The 18,587-nt window shown below is 44.0% G+C and overlaps 1 protein-coding gene across 10 annotated transcripts in view; it reads right to left on the reverse strand.

The window, feature by feature from the left end:
- LOC140733174 (serine/threonine-protein kinase MRCK alpha-like) overlaps positions 1–18,587 on the reverse strand; it is a 575,430-nt gene that overhangs the window by 157,363 nt on the left and 399,480 nt on the right. For all 10 annotated transcript variants that reach the window (XR_012100237.1, XM_073056117.1, XM_073056119.1 and 7 more), the window contains one exon: positions 5,771–5,881. Coding sequence is in view for 9 of the 10 variants with exons in the window: in XM_073056117.1 (XP_072912218.1) it covers positions 5,771–5,881 (111 nt within the window). In the remaining variant the exon portion in view is untranslated. The remainder of the gene's footprint in view (positions 1–5,770; positions 5,882–18,587) is intronic.

The raw sequence follows: 18,587 nt of genomic DNA on the forward strand, positions 1-18,587 counted from the left end.
AAAGGAGGAAGAGAGAAAACAGGGAATTATAGACCGGTTAGCCTGACGTCAGTGGTGGGAAAGATGCTGGAGTCAATTATAAAAGAGGAAATTACGACACATTTGGATAGCAGTAGAAGGATCAGTCCGAGTCAGCATGGATTTATGAAGGGAAAATCATGCTTGACTAATCTTCTGGAGTTTTTTGAGGATGGAACTATGAAAATGGACAAGGGAGAGCCAGTGGATGTAGTGCAGCTGGACTTCCAGAAAGCTTTTGATAAAGTCCTACATAGGAGATTAGTGGGCAAAATTAGGGCACATGGTATTGGGGGCAGAGTACTGACATGGATTGAAAATTGGCTGGCTGACAGGAAACAAAGAGTAGCGATTAACGGGTCCCTTTTGGAATGGCAGGCTGTGACCAGTGGGGTACCGCAAGGTTCGGTGCTGGGACCACAGCTGTTTACAATATACATTAATGATTTAGATGAAGGGATTAAAAGTAACATTAGCAAATTTGCTGATGACACAAAGCAGGGTGACAGTGTGAAATGTCAGGAGGATGTTATGAGAATGCAGGGTGACTTGGACAGGTTGGGTGAGTGGGCAAATGTATGGCAGATGCATTTAATGTGGATAAATGTGAGGTTATCCACTTTGGTGGCAAGAACAGCAAGGCAGATTACTACCTAAATGGAGTCAAGTTAGGAAAAGGGGAAGTACAACGAGATCTAGGTGTTCTTGTACATCAGTCAATGAAAGCAAGCATGCAGGTACAGCAGGCAGTGAAGAAAGCTAATGGCATGCTGGCCTTTATAACAAGAGAAATTGAGTATAGGAGTAAAGAGGTCCTTCTGCAGCTGTACAGGGCCCTGGTGAGACCCCACCTGGAGTATTGTGTGCAGTTTTGGTCTCCAAATTTGAGGAAGGACATTCTTGCTATTGAGGGAGTGCAGCGTAGGTTCACAAGGTTAATTCCCGGAATGGCGGGACTGTCATATGTTGAAAGATTGGAGCGACTGGGCTTGTATACACTGGAATTTAGAAGGTTGAGAGGGGATTTGATTGAGACATATAAGATTATTAAGGGATTGGACACGCTGAAGGCAGGAAGCATGTTCCCGCTGATGGGTGAATCCAGAACTAGAGGCCACAGTTTAAGAATAAGGGGTAGGCCATTTAGAACAGAGATGCAGAAAAACTTTTTCACCCAGAGAGTGGTGGATATGTGGAATGCTCTGCCCCAGAAGGCAGTGGAGGCCAAGTCTCTGGATGCATTCAAGAGAGAGTTAGATAGAACTCTTATAGATAGCGGAGTCAAGGGATATGGGGAGAGGGCAGGAACGGGGTACTGATTGTGTATGATCAGCCATGATCACAGTGAATGGTGGTGCTGGCTAGAAGGGCCAAATGGCCTACTCCTGCACCTACTGTCTATTGTCGATTAAATACACCGCCTCCACAGTTGCACGTAGCAACAAATTCCACAAATTCACCACTCTTTAGCGAAAGAAATTTCTTCGCATCTCTGTTTTGAAAGGGTTCCCCTCTACCTGAAGCTGTGCCTTCTTGTCCTAGACTCTCCCACCATGGGAAGCATCCTTTCCATATCTACTCTGTCTAGGCCTTTCAATATTCAAAAGTAGAGAGGTCATGTTGCAACTCTACAAATCTCTGGTGAGACCCCACTTAGAGCATTGTGTTCAATTCTGGTCACCGCATTATAGGAAGGATGTGGAAGCTATAGAGAGGGTGCAGAGGAGATTCACCAGGATATTGCCTGGCTTGGAGAACAAATCATATGACGCAAGGTTAGCAGAGCTGGGACTTTTCTCTTTGGAGCATAGAAGAATGAGAGGGGACTTGATAGAGGTCTACAAGATTATGAGAGGCATAGATAGGGTGGATAGTCAGTACCTGTTTCCCAGGGCACCAATAGCAAACACCAGAGGGCATATGTACAAAATTAAGGGAGGGAAGTTTAGGGGAGACATCAGGGTAAGTTTTTTTTACACAGAGAGTTGTGAGTGCCTGGAATGACTTGCCAGGGATGGTGGTGGAGGCTAAAACATTAGGGATATTTAAGAGCCTCTTGGACAGGCATATGGATGAAAGAAAAATGGAGGGTTATGGGGTAGTGTGGGTTTAGTACTCTTTTTTAAGGATTATATGGGTCGGCACAACATGGAGGGCTGAAGGGCCTGTACTGTGCTGTAGTGTTCTATGGTTTCAAAGAGATCCCCCGTCATCCTTCTGAATTCCATCGAGTACAGACCCAGAGCCATCAAACGTTTCTCATATAAAAACCCTTTTATTGCTGGAATCATCTTTGCGAACCTCCTCTGCACCCTCTCCAATGCCAACACATCTTTTCTAAGATGAGGGGCCCAAAACTGTTCACAGTACTCAAGGTGAGGCCTCAGCAGTGCCCTATAAAGCCTCAGCATCACATCCTTGCTCTTGTATTCTAGACCTCTTGAAATGAATGCTAACATGGCATTTGTTTCCCTCACCACCATCTCAACCTGCAAGTTAACCTTTAGGTTGTTCTGCACAAGGACTCCCAAGTCCCTTTGCATCTCAGATTCCTGGATTTTCTTCCCATTTAGAAAATATTCCGAACATTTATTTATACAACCAAAGTGCATGACCATGCATTTTCCAACATTGTATTTCATTTGTCACTTTCTTGCCCATTCTCCTAATCTGTCTAAATCAGGGGTCACCAACCTTTTTTGCGCCGTGGACCGGTTTAAAATTGACAATATTCTTGCGGACCAGCCGACAGGGTGGGTGGTGTTAATCACGACCGGAATATAGGTGATAAGTCAACTGTAAGTCACGTGTAAGTGGCTAATACACTCAATTTCGTTTCTAAAAGGGTTTATCTAATGAATTTAATATTAAACACACAGAGCATATTTTGCTCGCATGACTATAGTGAGAAGTCAATTATAACTCACTTATAAGTCAATAGCATCATAACATTTTAGTAACGTTTGGATATTAAACACACAGCACATATTTTCCTCGTATGAACATATAAAATCATTGCAACACACCAGTGAGAGGACAAGGTAAGGGCTGGAGGTCCCCGTACCGGGGCCGTGGTGGTCGCAGTCCGCAGAGAGCAACTGACCGAGGGAGCAGTGCGACAGGGCACCCGCCCCCCTTGTAGGTAGGTAGGATCTATTGGCCGATAAAAGCTTGGTTGGAGGGATGACTTTCAGTAGGTCGCAGTGAGGTAGCTGCTCTGCTACTTACAAAACCCTGAGCCCGAATTAGGTTGTCTGCGAATATTTTAGCACCGGGCTCCCCACGAACATTCGGTGTGCTAAACAAGTTCAGAGGCGGCACCCATCTGTCCGCGCTCCAGGCCAGTAGCAACGGCACTTTTCGCTGGCCGCGCAAGGCGGCCGGTTACCGAAGGCCAACCAGTGATCCTTGGGTGAGGGTATCACTGCATTTAAGCGACTGATGACCTCGCATGGGTAATAACTTCATGTGCGTAATGACCTCACATGCATTCAAGTTCAACAGTGGGTGTGACAGGGAATGAAGAAAGGTGCAGCTGACTCATATCGTTTCCTCATGGTCCGGTGGCACATGCTTTGTGGCCCAGTGGTTGGGGACCACTGGTCTAAATCCTTCTGCATCCTACCTGTTCCTTCAACACTACCTGTCCTTCCGCCAATCTTTGTATCATCCGCAAACTTGGCAAGAAAGCCATCCATTCCATCATCAAAATCACTTTTATACAACATAAAAGGAAGTGGCCTCAACACTGACCCCAGTGGAACACCACTAATCACTGGCCGCCAACCAGAAAGGACCTTTTTCTTCCCACTTGCTGCCTGCTACCAATCAGCCAATGCCCTAACCATGTTAGTTACTTTCCTGTAATACCATGGGCTCTTAACTTGCTAAGAAGCCTCATGTGTGGCATCTTGTCAAAGGCCTTCTGAAAGTCCAAATATACAATCCCCTTTATCTATCCTACTTGTAATCTCCTCAAAGAATTCCAACAGGTTTGTCAGGCAGGTTTTTCCCTGAAGGAAACCATGTTGACTCTGTACTATCTTCCCAGCTACTGAGGTCAGGCTAACTGGTCTCTAGTTTCCTTTCTGCTGCCTTCCTTCTTTCTGAAAGAGTGGTGTAACATTTACAATTTCCCAATCCTCTGGGACAATGCCAGAGTCCAATGATTTTTGAAAGATCATTTCTAATGACACCACAATCTCTAACGCTATCTCTTTCAGAGCCCTAGGGTGCAGTTCCTCTGGTCCGGGTGACATATGTACATTTTATCTTTCCAAATTGCAGAATCAGAAAGGATAACAAATACTGTACTCAAGGTGTTGTATCTAAATGTGTGTAGTATAAGAAATAAAGTAGATGATCTTCTTGCAATATTACAGATTGCCTGTTATGATGTTGTGGCCATCACTGAATCAAGGCTAAAGTATATAGTTGGGAGTTGAATGTCCAAGGTTACACGTTATATCGGAGAGATAGGAAGGTAGGTAGAGGGGTGGTGTGACTCTACTGGTAAAGAATGGCACCAAATCAGTAGAAAAATGTGACATAGGATCGGAAGATGTTGAATCCTTGTGGGTTGAGTTAAGAAACTGCAAGGGTAAAAGGACAGCAATGGCAGTTATATACAAGCCTTTCAACAGTGGCTGGGAGGTGGACCACAGGTTACAGATATAGAAATAGAAAAGACGAGTCAAAAAGGCAATGTTATCATAGTCATAGGAGACTTTAACATGCAGGTCGATTGGGAAAAACAGGTTGGTAATGGATCTCAAGAGAGTGAGTTTGTTGAATGCTGAAGAGATGGCTTTTTAGAGCAGTTTGTCATTGAGCCTAGTAGGGGATCAGCTATACAGGATTGGGTGTTACATAATGAACTGGAGGCGGTTAGGGAGCTTAAGGTAAAAGAAGCCTTAGGAACCAGTGATCACAATATAATTGTGTTCAACTTGAAAGTTGATATGGAGAAAGTACAGTCTGATGTAGCAGTACTTCAGTGGAGTACGAGGAAATTATAGCGGTATGAGAAAGGAATTAGCCAAAGTAAACTGGAAGGAGCTACTGGCAGGGATGTCACCAGAGCACCAGAGCAGCAATGGAGTGCATTTCTGGGAAAAATGAGGAAGGTGCAGGACATAGGCATTTCAAAAATGAAGAAATACTCAAATGGTAAAATAGTACAACCATTGATGACAAGGGAAGTCAAAGCTACTGTAAAAGCAAAAGAAAGGGCATACAACAAAGCAAAAATTAGTGGAAAAATAGAGGTTTGGGAAGTTTTTAAAAACCTACAGAGAGCAACTAAAAAAAATCATTAGAAGGGAAAAGATGAAATATGAAAGCAAGTTAGCAAGTAATATCAAAGTGGATAGTAAAAGTTTTTTTTCAATTATGTTAAAAATAAAAGAGAAATGAGAGTGGATATAAGACCTCTAGAAAATAAGGGAGGAGAAATAATAAAGGGGGACAAAGAGATGGCTGATGAACTAAAGACTGTGTCAGTCTTCACTATGTCTGTTTTTACGTACCCCAGGACATTAAAAAATTTCCCCCTCTTTTGGTATTTACTTGAGTAAGCCAGCAGCTTTCCTCAGGTTGATGTTTGCGACTGACTGGCCAAGGCTAAGCAATCCTATTTTATCACATGAACTCTTTGGGAAACATTGAGGTAACACAGTGTCTCATCATTCATCTTGTTTGAAGCCAGAGACAATCAAGTATGTCTTTGAATTGTCCTATCAATCAGTCTCACCTTGAGCCCCTCAAGTTCTTCCTCCAGCTGCTTTGTGTACTGCTCGCTCCGCTCTCGCAGCTTTCGTTCCTTTGTTGCCTCTGCAGCTACTTGTTCCATCTGCACATCCAGCTGGTTTGGGGAAAACATTGATATTGAGTAATAAATTAGGTACACCAGAATCATTGTTATAGGCCATCTCCCAATAACTCTCTTTCTATAGATCAGATGAAGGTTCATCAACCTGTTTTTTTTTGCAAATGCTGCCTGACTAGGTGAGTGTATCTTGTATTTACATTATTTTGTATTTTCAACATCTGTGTTTTTTTTTTCTTCATCATCCCTGAGTTTTCTTCACTCAAGGGAAAACAGTCCCAGTCTATTGAGTTACTCCTTATATGAGCTCCCAGTCCTGGCAACATCTTTGTGAAATCTAACATTAAAAGTTTAAGCCAAATTATAACATTTAGATAGTTTAAAGAGGAAACAGATACCCTAGGTGCGCAAAAGAAGAAACACCAATTCCCAGCAACTGAATTTCATTTTAACACATGGTTCCAAACTTTCAGAGCTCCATGAAGGTAACCTAAGTTCAGTCAGCTCTCATTACAAGATTGGTTTGAACATCAATTGTAGAGACAAGGTAAAAGTGATTCCCTTCACTTCAAGCTCACAAAATGAATCAAAGGATTGAAACCATGCACAGAAGAAATTCACAACCCCATGACAGCTGAGTAGCTTAAGGTACTCTTCTGTCTCAACCATCTAGAATAGTATATTACATGCAGTCTCAACTGTTATATCAATGAAAACAGTCATTGACAACAAGATCGCGACAGGTTACTATCGATGCAATGCTCCTCAGACAGGATGAAGAGGTCAATACTCCCCAATGCCATTAGGCTTTACAATTCAACCGCCAGGACTTAAGAACTTTTTAAAAGCTATTATTAATGCTTTTTGAGATAGTGATTTAGATGCATATCATATTTTTTTTAATGAGTTAAGTATTGTATGTAATTAGTTTTGCTACAACAAGTGTATGGGACATTGGAAAAAAAAAGTTGAATTTCCCCATGGGGATGAATAAAGTATCTATCTATCTATCTATCAGTTCCATCCAGGCTCCCCAGAAAGTGAAGTTCAGGTCCACGTGCACACAATCTGATAAACATTTAGGCACCACATGATATGTGGTAATTTTTGCATGATCTGGTGTCAGGTATGACCACTTACACACAACATAAGTGTCATCTTGACTGCAACTGTGGCTGCACTATGATGTATTAGCTGTTGCTTGTTGAGGCTCCTTTAACAAGATTTTCCAAACCTCCAACCTTTATTACCAAAACTCCTCTTTAATGTTTTACCTAAGTTTCAAACCACCCTGACTTATAAACTACACTTCTGCTATCAATGTTGTGTCAAAATTGTGTAATATACTAAAGAAGGACCTCAGAGACTGCAGCAAACCAGAGGTTTCTCAGGTATTATCTGGAATGGAGAATAATTGTCAGTATTATTGTTGTCCACAGTAAACTAGCAAATTGTTAAATTTATTATTGTCACATGTACTTAGGTACAGTGAAAAGATTGCTGGCATACTGCTCATACAATTCATTACAACAGTGGGCTGAGATGGTACAAGGGAAAATAATAACAGGATGCAGGATAGTGTTAAAGTTACAAAGAAGGTGTAATGTATGCTGACAATAGAGTACAACATCATGAAGAGGTAGATTGTGAGGTCAAGAATCCATCTTATCATACAAGGGAACTGTTTAATAGTTTTATAACAGCTGGATAGAAGGTATCCTTGAGCCTGGTAGTATGTACTTTGATACTTTTCTACCTTCTTCTCACCCCATAGCAAGGAGGACAAGAAAGAACATCTGTGGTGGGCGGGATCTTTGATTATGTTGGCTGCTTTACTGGGGCAATCTGAAGTTCAGACACAGGGGAAGCTGGTTTCCAATAAGTCCTCTGAGTCCACAACTCAATGGGGTTTCTTGAAGTATTGGGAAAATAGTTGCCATACCAAGCTGTGATGCATCTGGATAGGATACTTTCTATGGTGCATCAATAAAAATTGGTGAGGACCACAGAGAACATGCCAAGTTTCTTTAGCTCCTGAAGAGGTAGAGGTTCTGGTGCACTTTCTTGGCCATGGCATCAACATGATTGGATCAGTCCAGGCTATAGGTGATGTTCATTCCTGGGAAACTCTCAAAACTCGACCTCAGCACCACTGATGTAAATAGTACCATGTGAACTGACCCCTTCTTGAGTCAATGACCAGGTTTTTTGTCTTACTAACACTGAGGGAAATATTTTTGCATTGACACCATGTCACAAGGCTCTTTATCTCCTTCCTGTACTCTGATTTAACATTATTTGAAACATGGTCCACTATACTGGTATCATTTGCAAACTTGTAGACGGTGTTAGAGCAGAATCAGGCCATACAATCATTGAGTGTATAGGGAGTAGAAGGCTGAGGTTGTAGCCTTGTGGGGACATCAGTGGTGAAGATAATCATGGCAGTAGTGTTGGTGCCTATCCTGACTGACTGTGGTATGTTATTAAGATGGTGCCGGTATCCCCGAGCAAACTGCCCTCTACACTATCCTATACCCGAGAAACCCTTCTAAACCTCCAATTTGCTACATCTAGCAAGATCAACAACAACACCCTGGCGAAGCTACTGACCCAGCTGGAGATCACCAACGTGCCAGAATTGCTTCTTCAACTCTGAACTGCGCCTGGACCCGATCAGCAAGACCTGGTCCGAGGTCCACCACATTCCCAGAGACCCGCGTCCTGCCACCGTATCGGAGCGCCTGGAGAGGCGGCCCATTCCGACCAGCACCTCTCCGAAGCAGACGACCACACAGAAGTGACGTCAGAGACCTCAAGGTACCCCAGACGCTTCCCCGGGGCAACCACGGTAGAGCCCTGTTGGTGACCATCCACAGCTGCCGGAAGTGAGGCCTCCGCCGCTGACCTCAGAAATCGAGTCCGAGGCTCGGCTGGAGCAGATGCCTCTGCAACCGTGACTCAGTTCATGGACTTGTTTCAGCCGGCAGCCCAGCCCTCTGGGATTAAGTGTTGGCTTCGGGGCCCGACCCGATCTACAGCACGGGCCCCCGGCAGTTGGAAATGGCAGTGGAGCTTCCCCCGTCACTCGGACCAACCTGGAGCGCCCGACGACAACCTATCTCAAAGAGCTGCCAACAACACACTGCATCGATGGAAACCTGGAAAGATACACTATTTACTGAGGAGGCGTGGGAAAAGAGCTGGGCTGCTGGTCAGATTGAAGCGGAGGGGCCTTAGGGTCCCTCTGCCCACCATCCTACTAGCTAATGTGCAAGCCATAGAGAACAAGGTAGATGATCTTAAAGGAAGACTCACCTACTGCAGGGAGATGCAGAACTGCTGTGTATTCTGTTTCACAGAGACCTGGCTCTTCCCGCCACCCCTGACTGTGCCATCTGACCAGAGGGATTTTCGATCCATCGGATGGACCGCACGGTGTCTTCGGGCAAGACGAAGGGTGGCGGTGTCTGCCTACTGATCAACACTGCGTGGTGCTCGGACACAGTGGCACTGACAAGCTCCTGCAGTCCGGACCTGAAACATCTGTCGGTGAAGTGTCATCCCTATTATCTGCCACGGGAATTCACCTCGGTCATACTGACAGCAGTCTACATTCCCCCCCAAACGGACGTGGAGTGTGCTGTGAATACACTGTATGACAACATCAGTGAACTTGAGACCAGGTATCCAGAGGCTTTGCTCATTATAGCCGGGGACTTTAACCAGGCCAACCTCAGAAAAGTGCTGCCAAAGTTATACCAACATGTCTCCTGCTCCACTAGAGGCCCGAATATACTTGACCACTGCTACACAGCAGTCAAGGATGCCTACCGTTCCATCCAACGACCTCACTTCGGAAAATCGGACCATCAGGCCGAACTCCTCCTCCCGGCTTACAAACAGAAACTGAAGCGGGAGGTCACGGTGTCAAAAGTGGTGTCGCGTTGGACAGAGGAAATGGATGAGGTCCTCTGTGACTGCTTTGAATCAGTGGACTGGTTAGTATGGCAGCTAAACTCAATGAGTAGCCTCAGCTGTCACGGACTTTATCTGGAAATGCACAGAGGACTGTGTGTCTCGCAAGACGATCCGGGTATCCCCTAACCGGAAACCTTGAATGAATTATGAGGTCCAGTCCCTTTTGAAGGCTAGAGCTGCGGCTTTTAGGTCCAGGGATACCAGTCGCTACACGGAATCCAGGCGTGAACTCCGGAAAGCCATTAAAGGTGCCAAGAGGCAACATTGAGCCAAGTTGGAAGTCCAGGCTAACCAGAGGGATGCCAGTAGACTATGGCAGGGTCTAAATGAGATCACTGGGCGCAAAGAAAAGGCTGGGAATATCAATAACTGTAGTGTTTCTCTTCCTGACGAACCTAACGCATTCTACTCCAGATTCATCGTCACCGAGGAAGATGTTAGAAGAGACTTCCTGATGATGAATCCAAGGAAGGCAACGGGCCCAGATGGCGTCGCGGGACGGGTTCTCCGGGCCTGTGCAAGCGAGCTAGCTGGAGTGTTTGCTGACATCTTCAACTGCTCCCTGCATCAGTCTAAGATTCCCTCATGTTTTATGAAGGCAATGGCAATCCTGGTGCTGAAGAAAAGCAAGGTGGCATGCCTGAATGACTATCGACCTGTGGCTCTAACATCAATTATTATGAAGTGCTTTGAGCGATTGGTTATGACACACATCAACCATAACCTACCGGTCAACCTCAACGCTTTGCAATTCGCCTACCGGAGCAACACGTCAACGGCAGATGCCAACTCTCTGGCACTACATTCCTCCTTAGAACACCTGGAGAATAAAGACACATATGTAAGGCTCCTTTTCAGTGACTACAGCTCTGCCTTTAATACCATCATTCCAAATAAACTGATTCCTAAGCTCCGGAACCTGGGTCTTAGTACTCAGATCTGCAGCTGGATCTTCAACTTCCTCACAGACAAAACCCAGGCTGTAAAAATAGGGGACAAGCTCTCCTCTACAATCACTCTGACCACCGGTGCCCCACAAGGCTGTGTACTCAGCCCCCTGCTGTACTCACTGTACACCTATGATTGTGTAGCCAAGTTTCCATCAAACTCAATATATAAGTTTGCTGATGACACCACAATTGTAGGCCGTACCTTGGGTAATGATGAGTCTGAGTACAGAGAGGAAATTAAGAACCTGGTGGCATGGTGCGAAGACAATAACCTATCCCTCAACATCAGCAAGATGAAGGAATTGGTTGTTGAGAAGGAGTAGGAGTACTCCTTCAGAAGGAGCAGTGGACCGCACGACCCCATCTACATCGGTGGTGCGCAGGTGGAACAGGTCAAAAGCTTTAAGTTCCTCAGGGTGAATATCATAAATGACCTGACTTCGTCTAACCAAGCAGAGTCCACTGCCAAGAAGGACCACCAGCGCCTTTACTTCCTGAGAAAGCTGAAGAAATTTGGCCTGTCCCCTAAAATCCTCACTAATTTTTATAGATGCGCCGTAGAAAGCATTCTTCTAGGGTGCATCACAACCTGGTATGGAAGTTGTCCTGTCCAAGACTGGAAGAAGCTGCAGAAGATCGTGAACATAGCCCAGCACATCACACAAACCAATCTTCCATTCTTGGACTCTCTTTACACCACACGCTGTCAGAGCAGTGCTGCCAGGATAATCAAGGACACGACCCACCTAGCCAACACACTTTTTGTTCCTCTTCCCTCCGGGAGAAGGTTCAGGAGCTTGAAGATTCGTACGGCCAGATTTGGTAACAGCTTCTTTCCAACTGTGATAAGACTGCTGAATGGATCCTGACCCGGATCTGGGCCATGCCTTCCAAATATCTGGACCTGACTTGTACTACCTTACTTTCCCTTTTCTATTTTCTAATTATGATTTATAATTTAAATTTTTATTATATTTACTTCAATTTGTACTTCAGGGAGCACGAAGAGCAGAATCAAATATCGCTATGATGACTGTACGCTCTAGTATCAATTGTTTGGTGACAATAAAGTAAAGTACGTTAGTCTGGAATTAGAGGATCCAGTGGCAGACAGAGGTATTGAGTCCCAGTCTAGGAGTTTGGAGATGAGTTTGCTTGGAATTATAGTACTGAAGACAAAGCTGTAGTCAATAAACAATAGTCTAATGTAGGTATCTTCAATTGTCCAGGTGCTCCAGAGATGAATCTGGTGACAGGAACATGGTACAGGGAGAGCTTCTGTACCTCTTTCTTGATGGTAGTGGGTCAAAGAGATTGTAGGATAGTAGTAGGGATCCTCAACAATGCTTTAGGCCTTTCATCTATAAAGTTCCTGGTAAGTATCACAAATAGGGGGGAGGAGGATTCCAGTGATCCACTCAATAGATTTTACTATCCTCTGTAGGATCTTGCATTCTGATGCCTTGCAGCTTCCATACCACACAAAAATGCAGCCGGACAAGAGACTCTTGATAGTGCTCCTGTAGCAAGTTGTTAGAATGGAGGTGGGAAGCTTCGCACACTTCATTCTCCTCAGAAAGTATAAACATTTCTGTGCCATCTTGACTAGTAAGATGTGTGGGCCAGGTTAGATCGACTGCTACATTTACACCAAGGAATTTTGTTCTTTTCACTCTCGCCATGGTAGCACCGTCGGTATGCAATGGAGTGTGGTCGAACTGCACCTTCCTGAAGTCCAATCTCATTTCTTTTGTCTTATCCATGTTGAGACTCGGGTTTTTGTTCTTGCACTATTTGACAAGCCTCTACCTCCTCTCTGTATACCAACTCATCAATGTTGCTGATGAGACCAACCTCTGTAGTATCATCCATGAACTTTCTGTGGTTTGAGATGGACCTGGCAGTGTAGTCATTAGTCAGCAATGTGAACAGCAGTGGATTGAGCACACAGCCCTTTGGGGCGTTAGTGGTCAGCATGATGGAACTTGAAATGTTGCTGCCAACTCGGCCTGACTGGGAGCTTTCCATCAAGAAGTCCAAGATGCAGTTACAGAGAGGGATGCTGAGTCCTAATGAGGACAGTTCATCCACCAACCTCTGAGGGACAAGTATGTAAAATGCTCCATGATCATGTTCACTCTCCAGAAGACTGACTTACATTTGCAACATGACTGCCAGAAGCTATACTTAATTTGGAGTTTGAGGAGATTCAGTACGCCACCAATGGTTCTAGCAAATTTCTACAGATGTACTGTGGTGGGCATTCCGACTAGATGTATCACCGTTCAGTATTGAGGCTCCAACACATAAGATTGGAAAAAGCTGCAGAAGGCTGTAAACTCAGCCAGCTCCATCATGGGTACTAGCCTTCCCACCTTCAAGGTCATCTTCAAAAGGCAATCCCTAAAGAAGGTGGGCGTTGATAAATAAGAACCCTCACTAGCCAGGACATATACTCTTCTCCTCGCTACCATTGGGAGGAGGTAGAGGAGCTTGAAGACACACACTCAATGTTTCAGAAATAGCTTCTTTCCCTTTGTCATCAGATATCTGAAGTCCATAAACCTCACTACCTCACTATTTTGCTCTTTTTTTCACTACATATTCATTTGTTTATCTTTCTTATTTCAACTTATGGTATTTTTAATGTATTGCGCAGTACTGTTGCTGCAAAAAACAAGAGACTTCACAACATATGTCAGTGATAACAAACCTGATTCTGATTCTGTGGGTTCAGGTGTATTGGAGGAAAAGATGTTCTGTTCTTTGGGAATCAAAAAATATTGATTCTGAAGTAACAGAAAAGGAAATACCTTACTGTTTTGGCAACATTTGTGAAATCAGAAGCAGTGAGCATTTCAGTTTGAAATGTTTTGGTCAGAATGGGGAAGAGAAGAAGCAAGTTAGTTTTAAATTGTAGAGTATGTAAGGGCAGGATAGGACAAAGGTAATTCAAGCAACCCCTGTGTTACCGCTGCTCAGGTTATGTAAATACAACCTTACAGAATTCACAAATCACTACCCACAATTTGAGATGTGGAATAAAATCTGCATCATACAGAATTTGTTGAAAACTTATTCAGCAAGATTACAATATGTACAGATAGAAGACAAGGTGGTCTTACTTTGGGCATCATAATAACAATGAAGAATACCATAGACAAATAGGTTAGCAGAACCAAATTCAAAGGTTTCAAAGGTACATTTAATGTCAGAGAAATGTACACCCTATCCTCATTATATGCGTCTTCAGACAATGCAGATTCAGTTATGCATCGATCCTCTTTCTACCAATTTCTCCTTATATGCATCCAAAACTCACAGTTATGTGAGGCTGTTGGGACGAGAAGCACTGCTTTCCCACCAATACAAGTCACGTGTGCATGCCTCAGTCTCACTCAAGCCAGTCTTGCATAGGTTTTGGCAGCATGTGGATGTGCAATCTTGCGTTCTTAAACTTTTGTTGTTATTACCTAAGGTGCACTGATTTTGTGCTTGGAATACTTAACTACCTGTATGCCTCCTAAGCGTCCTATGTCAAGTCCTGGGCCATCAGCCAAGCGGCAGAGAACCGCTTTAAAACTTGAAAAAAAGTTGGAAATTATAAACAGGGCCGTGTCAGGTGAAGGTAACGCAGCTCTGGGACGCTACTTCGGCCTGGGTGAGTCCACAATCAGAAACATAAAGAAAAATGCTGAGAAAATAAAAAGTGCAGTGATTGATTCATCACAGGTGTCTTCAAAAATTGTTACAAAAGTGCATAACCCGATTATGACAAATGATTATGGAGAAAATGTTGAGTTTGTACATTGAGCATGAAACAAAGAAAAAAAACATTCAGTTCCGATCATCTTCGTGTGAAAGCTTTGGAAATTTATGGTCGGTTCAGAGGCTGGTGAGGAAGTGTCAAGTGATATTGTTTGTTTTAATGCAAGTAGGGGATGGTTTTCTAAGTTTGTTAATCGTCACAGGCTTCACAACTTAGCTGTGCGTGGTGAGCAAGCTAGTGCTGACCATGAAGCTGCTGAACGCTACCCTTTGCAGTTGCGGGCTATGATAGTTGAGTTAGGCATCACACCAAAGCAGTGTTTAATGCAGATGAAACCAGACTTTTTTGGAAACATATGCCAAAATGCACTTAAGTAAGTAAGGATGAAAAGACTGTCAGGTTTCAAGGCAAACTTTCTATGATTTATTACATTGAATATTACCTTAAATTGATGAAATATAATACAAACATTGCCTTGTGGTACTACTTTTGTGTCATATTGGTATGAAAATGTGAATAAATTACAGATAAAACATATTTAGGAAGCCCTCTGGAACGCATCCCTATTTTCTCCATTTAAGTAATTATTCACATTATGCGTTTCCATACTGTGCGCGGACTGCGAGGAACGTATCCCCTGCACATTAATGAGGACAGGGTGTGTAACATATACATTCCGAAATCCCTTTTCTTCGCAAACATCCATGAAAACAGAGGAGTGCCCCAAAGAATGAATGACAGTTAAATGTTAGAACCCCAAAGTTCTCCCCAGCTCCCCGAGCCAAGCATAAGCAGTAGCAGAGCAACAATCTCCTCCCCCACCAGCAAAACAGCATCAATGCCCCCCATTGAGCACTAGAGCGTGCAGCAAAGCATCAATAAAGACATAGACCTGCAGTATCCCCAAAGACTACTGGTTCACCCAGTAATTCCACATACCACAGGCTCTCTCCCTCCCTAATCAGGGAAAAGAGGTGTCTCCCTTTCACAGCGAGAGGGGAGACATAACAAACAACTCACTGATTTACGATGTTAAAAGTCTGTTGCGTCATTTCTTCTGAGCTCTGTGTCCAAATAACTTGCACCTTTGGGCACACAGTCAGCAGCCAGCATGCTGCTTTCAAACTTCTGTCTTGTACGACACACCAATTTCCAGCGGAAGTGCCAACCTCAAGTCAGCTCACCTCCAGAGCCAGGAAATTCTGGAACCTTTGAGGCACACTAGTCTTCTAGAATGCGACTTTGGCATATCGAATAGTGGCCAGTCGTGAGTCCGAGAGAAGGTCCCGTTACCATAAAGAAACGAAGGCATCAAGGAGCTCGGAATCACTCTGTGGACTGAATGCAGGCCCTCCCCAAAGAGGTCACACAATCTAAGTTTGCTGTCTTCAAATGTAGAGAACAGTACATGTTGAACTCCAAATGCAGTGCACTAGCTTAAAAGAAGTGCAAGTGAATCACTGCTTTACTTGGGAGTACTGTCTGGATCCCTACATGGTGCAGCAACACCTCAACTGTTAAATGTCCTGTGGTTTTGTAAGAAAAGGAGTGACTGGTGAGAATGTACGAGAAAACAAAGTTGTGAGGGAATAGTCTCTTTAACATGCTGAGATGGTTAGAGTGAGGAAGACATGGCTAATGGTGGAATCTTACTGAAGCTGGAAGAAAATGAGAAGGTTTACATGTTGAATGAGCCCATTGCTAGGGCAGAAGGTGAGGGGGTGGTGGTGTGGGGATAGAAATGAAACAGCCAATTAAGGAATAAGGAAAGCCATGATTCAGCTAGTGGAGTCACAAAGTCCTGCAGTCACTCTGCCAATCCAAGCTAGTCCCTTTTGACAACATTTGGCCCATAATCTTCATCTCAGAAGCACTTGCGTAGGTAGTGAATTAATTGATTCATTTATACATTCTAAACAATAGACTTCAACAAATATTGATTTCAGTAAGAAATGCAGACAAAAAAGCTAGATATGGTTAAGAAGCTTACTGAGAGAAATAATGTACAGAAGACATGCTATGACAGTGACCAGGCGTAGGAAGATGAAGCCACAAACTAATGTGGGAATGTGGGGTTAAACAGAGAAGCAGTAATATATTTTTTCCCTTTTACCTATTTCTTTGGTGGGAAGCCTGCCCAAGATGATACCTGACCTACTGGGTTTTATAAGTATATTCAACATGATCCCAAATCATGATTTCAAGATACAACGATAATGACAAATCAAAACTAAGCAAAAGAAAGAGCCGTCTAACCAAGATGAAAAGGAATCAGACCATCAGCAAGGCGCGAAATGACCAATTAGGGCCTACATCTCCTCCCTCACTACCATTCAGGGCTCCAAACAGTCCTTCCAGGTGAGGCAACACTTCACCTGTGAGTCTATTGGCATCATCTATTGTATCCAGTGCACCCGGTGTGGCCTTGTTTATTGGTCAGACCCGACATAGATTGGGAGACCGCTTAGTTGAGCACCTATGTTCTGTCCACCAGAAAAAGTGGGATCTCCCAGTGGCCACCCATTTAAATTCCTCTTTCCATTACCATTCCAACATGTCCATCCATGGCCTCCTCTACTGTCGCAATGAGGTGACACTCAGGTTAGAGGAGCAATACTTTGTATTCCTTCTGGGTAACCTTCATCTAACCTGATGGCATGAATATCAATTTCTCAAACTTCCAATAATGACCCCCACCTTCTCGATTTCCCATTCCCTTTTCCCTCTCTCACTTTATCTCCTTGCTTGCTCGTCACCTCCCTCTGGTGCTCCTCCCCCTTTTTCTTTTTCCCATGGCCTTCTGCCTTCTCCCATCAGATTCCCCCTTCTCCAACCTTGTATCTCTTTCATAGAAACATAGAAAACTAACAGCACAATACAGGCCTTTCGGCCCACAATGCTGTGCCGACCATGTACTTACTTTAGAAATTACCTAGGGTTACCCATAGATCTCTATTTTTCTAAGCTCCATATACCTATCCATGAGTCTCTTAAAAGACCCTATCGTATCTGCCTCCACCACCATCGCTGGCAGCCCATTGCATGCACTCACCACTCTCTACATAAAAGAAACTAGCCCCTGACATCTCCTCTGTATCTACTTCCAAGCACTTTAAAACTGTGCTCTCTCGTGTTCGCCATTTCAGCCCTGGGACAAAGCCTCTGCCTATCCATATGATCAATGTCTCTCATCATCTTATACACCTCTATCAGGTTACCTCTCATCCTCCGCCGCTCCAAGGAGAGAAGGCCGAGTTCACTCAGGCATGCTCCCCAATCCAGGCAACATCCTTGTAAATCTTTCACCAATCAACTTTCCAGCTCTTTACTTCACCCCCACCCTTCCAGTTTCACCCATCACCTTGTGTTCCCTCCCCCCATCTTCTAACTCTGACTCCTCATTTTTTTTTCTCCAGCACTGCTAAAAGACCTCGGCCTGGAACTTTGACTGTTCTCTTTCCCATTAATGCTGTCTGGCATGCTGAGTTCCTCCAGCATTTTTTGTGTGATGCTTGGATTTCCAGCATCTGTAGATTTTCTCCTGTTTGTGCTTAAATAGAGCTTATACACAAGTATAAGAAAGACAGCCCCAGTTTCAGGCAAGATAAGCAACAGCACAATGCTCTTCATAGACTGCAGCACAGCATTCAACACTATCATCTGAGCTCTTGAGTAATAAGCTCTGACCAGTGACCAATCAGGACATCACAAGATTAAGAAGAGGGGATTTCAATGCAGAGTAGAAAAAGGAAGTGGCAGATCGCAACAGTGTAATTGTTCTCTGACAAGTGACCAATCCACACTAGGAATGATTAGCAAGGCCAAGTTAAAGGAAGGCAGGGGCAAGGGTAGTGGCCATCATCTGAGTGGACAGAGTTAAGAGTGATGACCATGAGGCTTTAGTGAGGAGAGGCTTCAGTCAGAGAAAGCAAAAAAAGAAAAGCTCTTGGTAAAGCTTTTTTCCCCTTCTCTTCTTTATATCTGCACAGTTAGGACAGTGGAAATGTCAGGCTGGATAGTTGAATGCTCCTCTTGCAGGATG

This window comes from Hemitrygon akajei, chromosome 9, assembly GCF_048418815.1.
Source record: "Hemitrygon akajei chromosome 9, sHemAka1.3, whole genome shotgun sequence".
In the NCBI taxonomy this organism is placed as follows: domain Eukaryota; kingdom Metazoa; phylum Chordata; class Chondrichthyes; order Myliobatiformes; family Dasyatidae; genus Hemitrygon; species Hemitrygon akajei.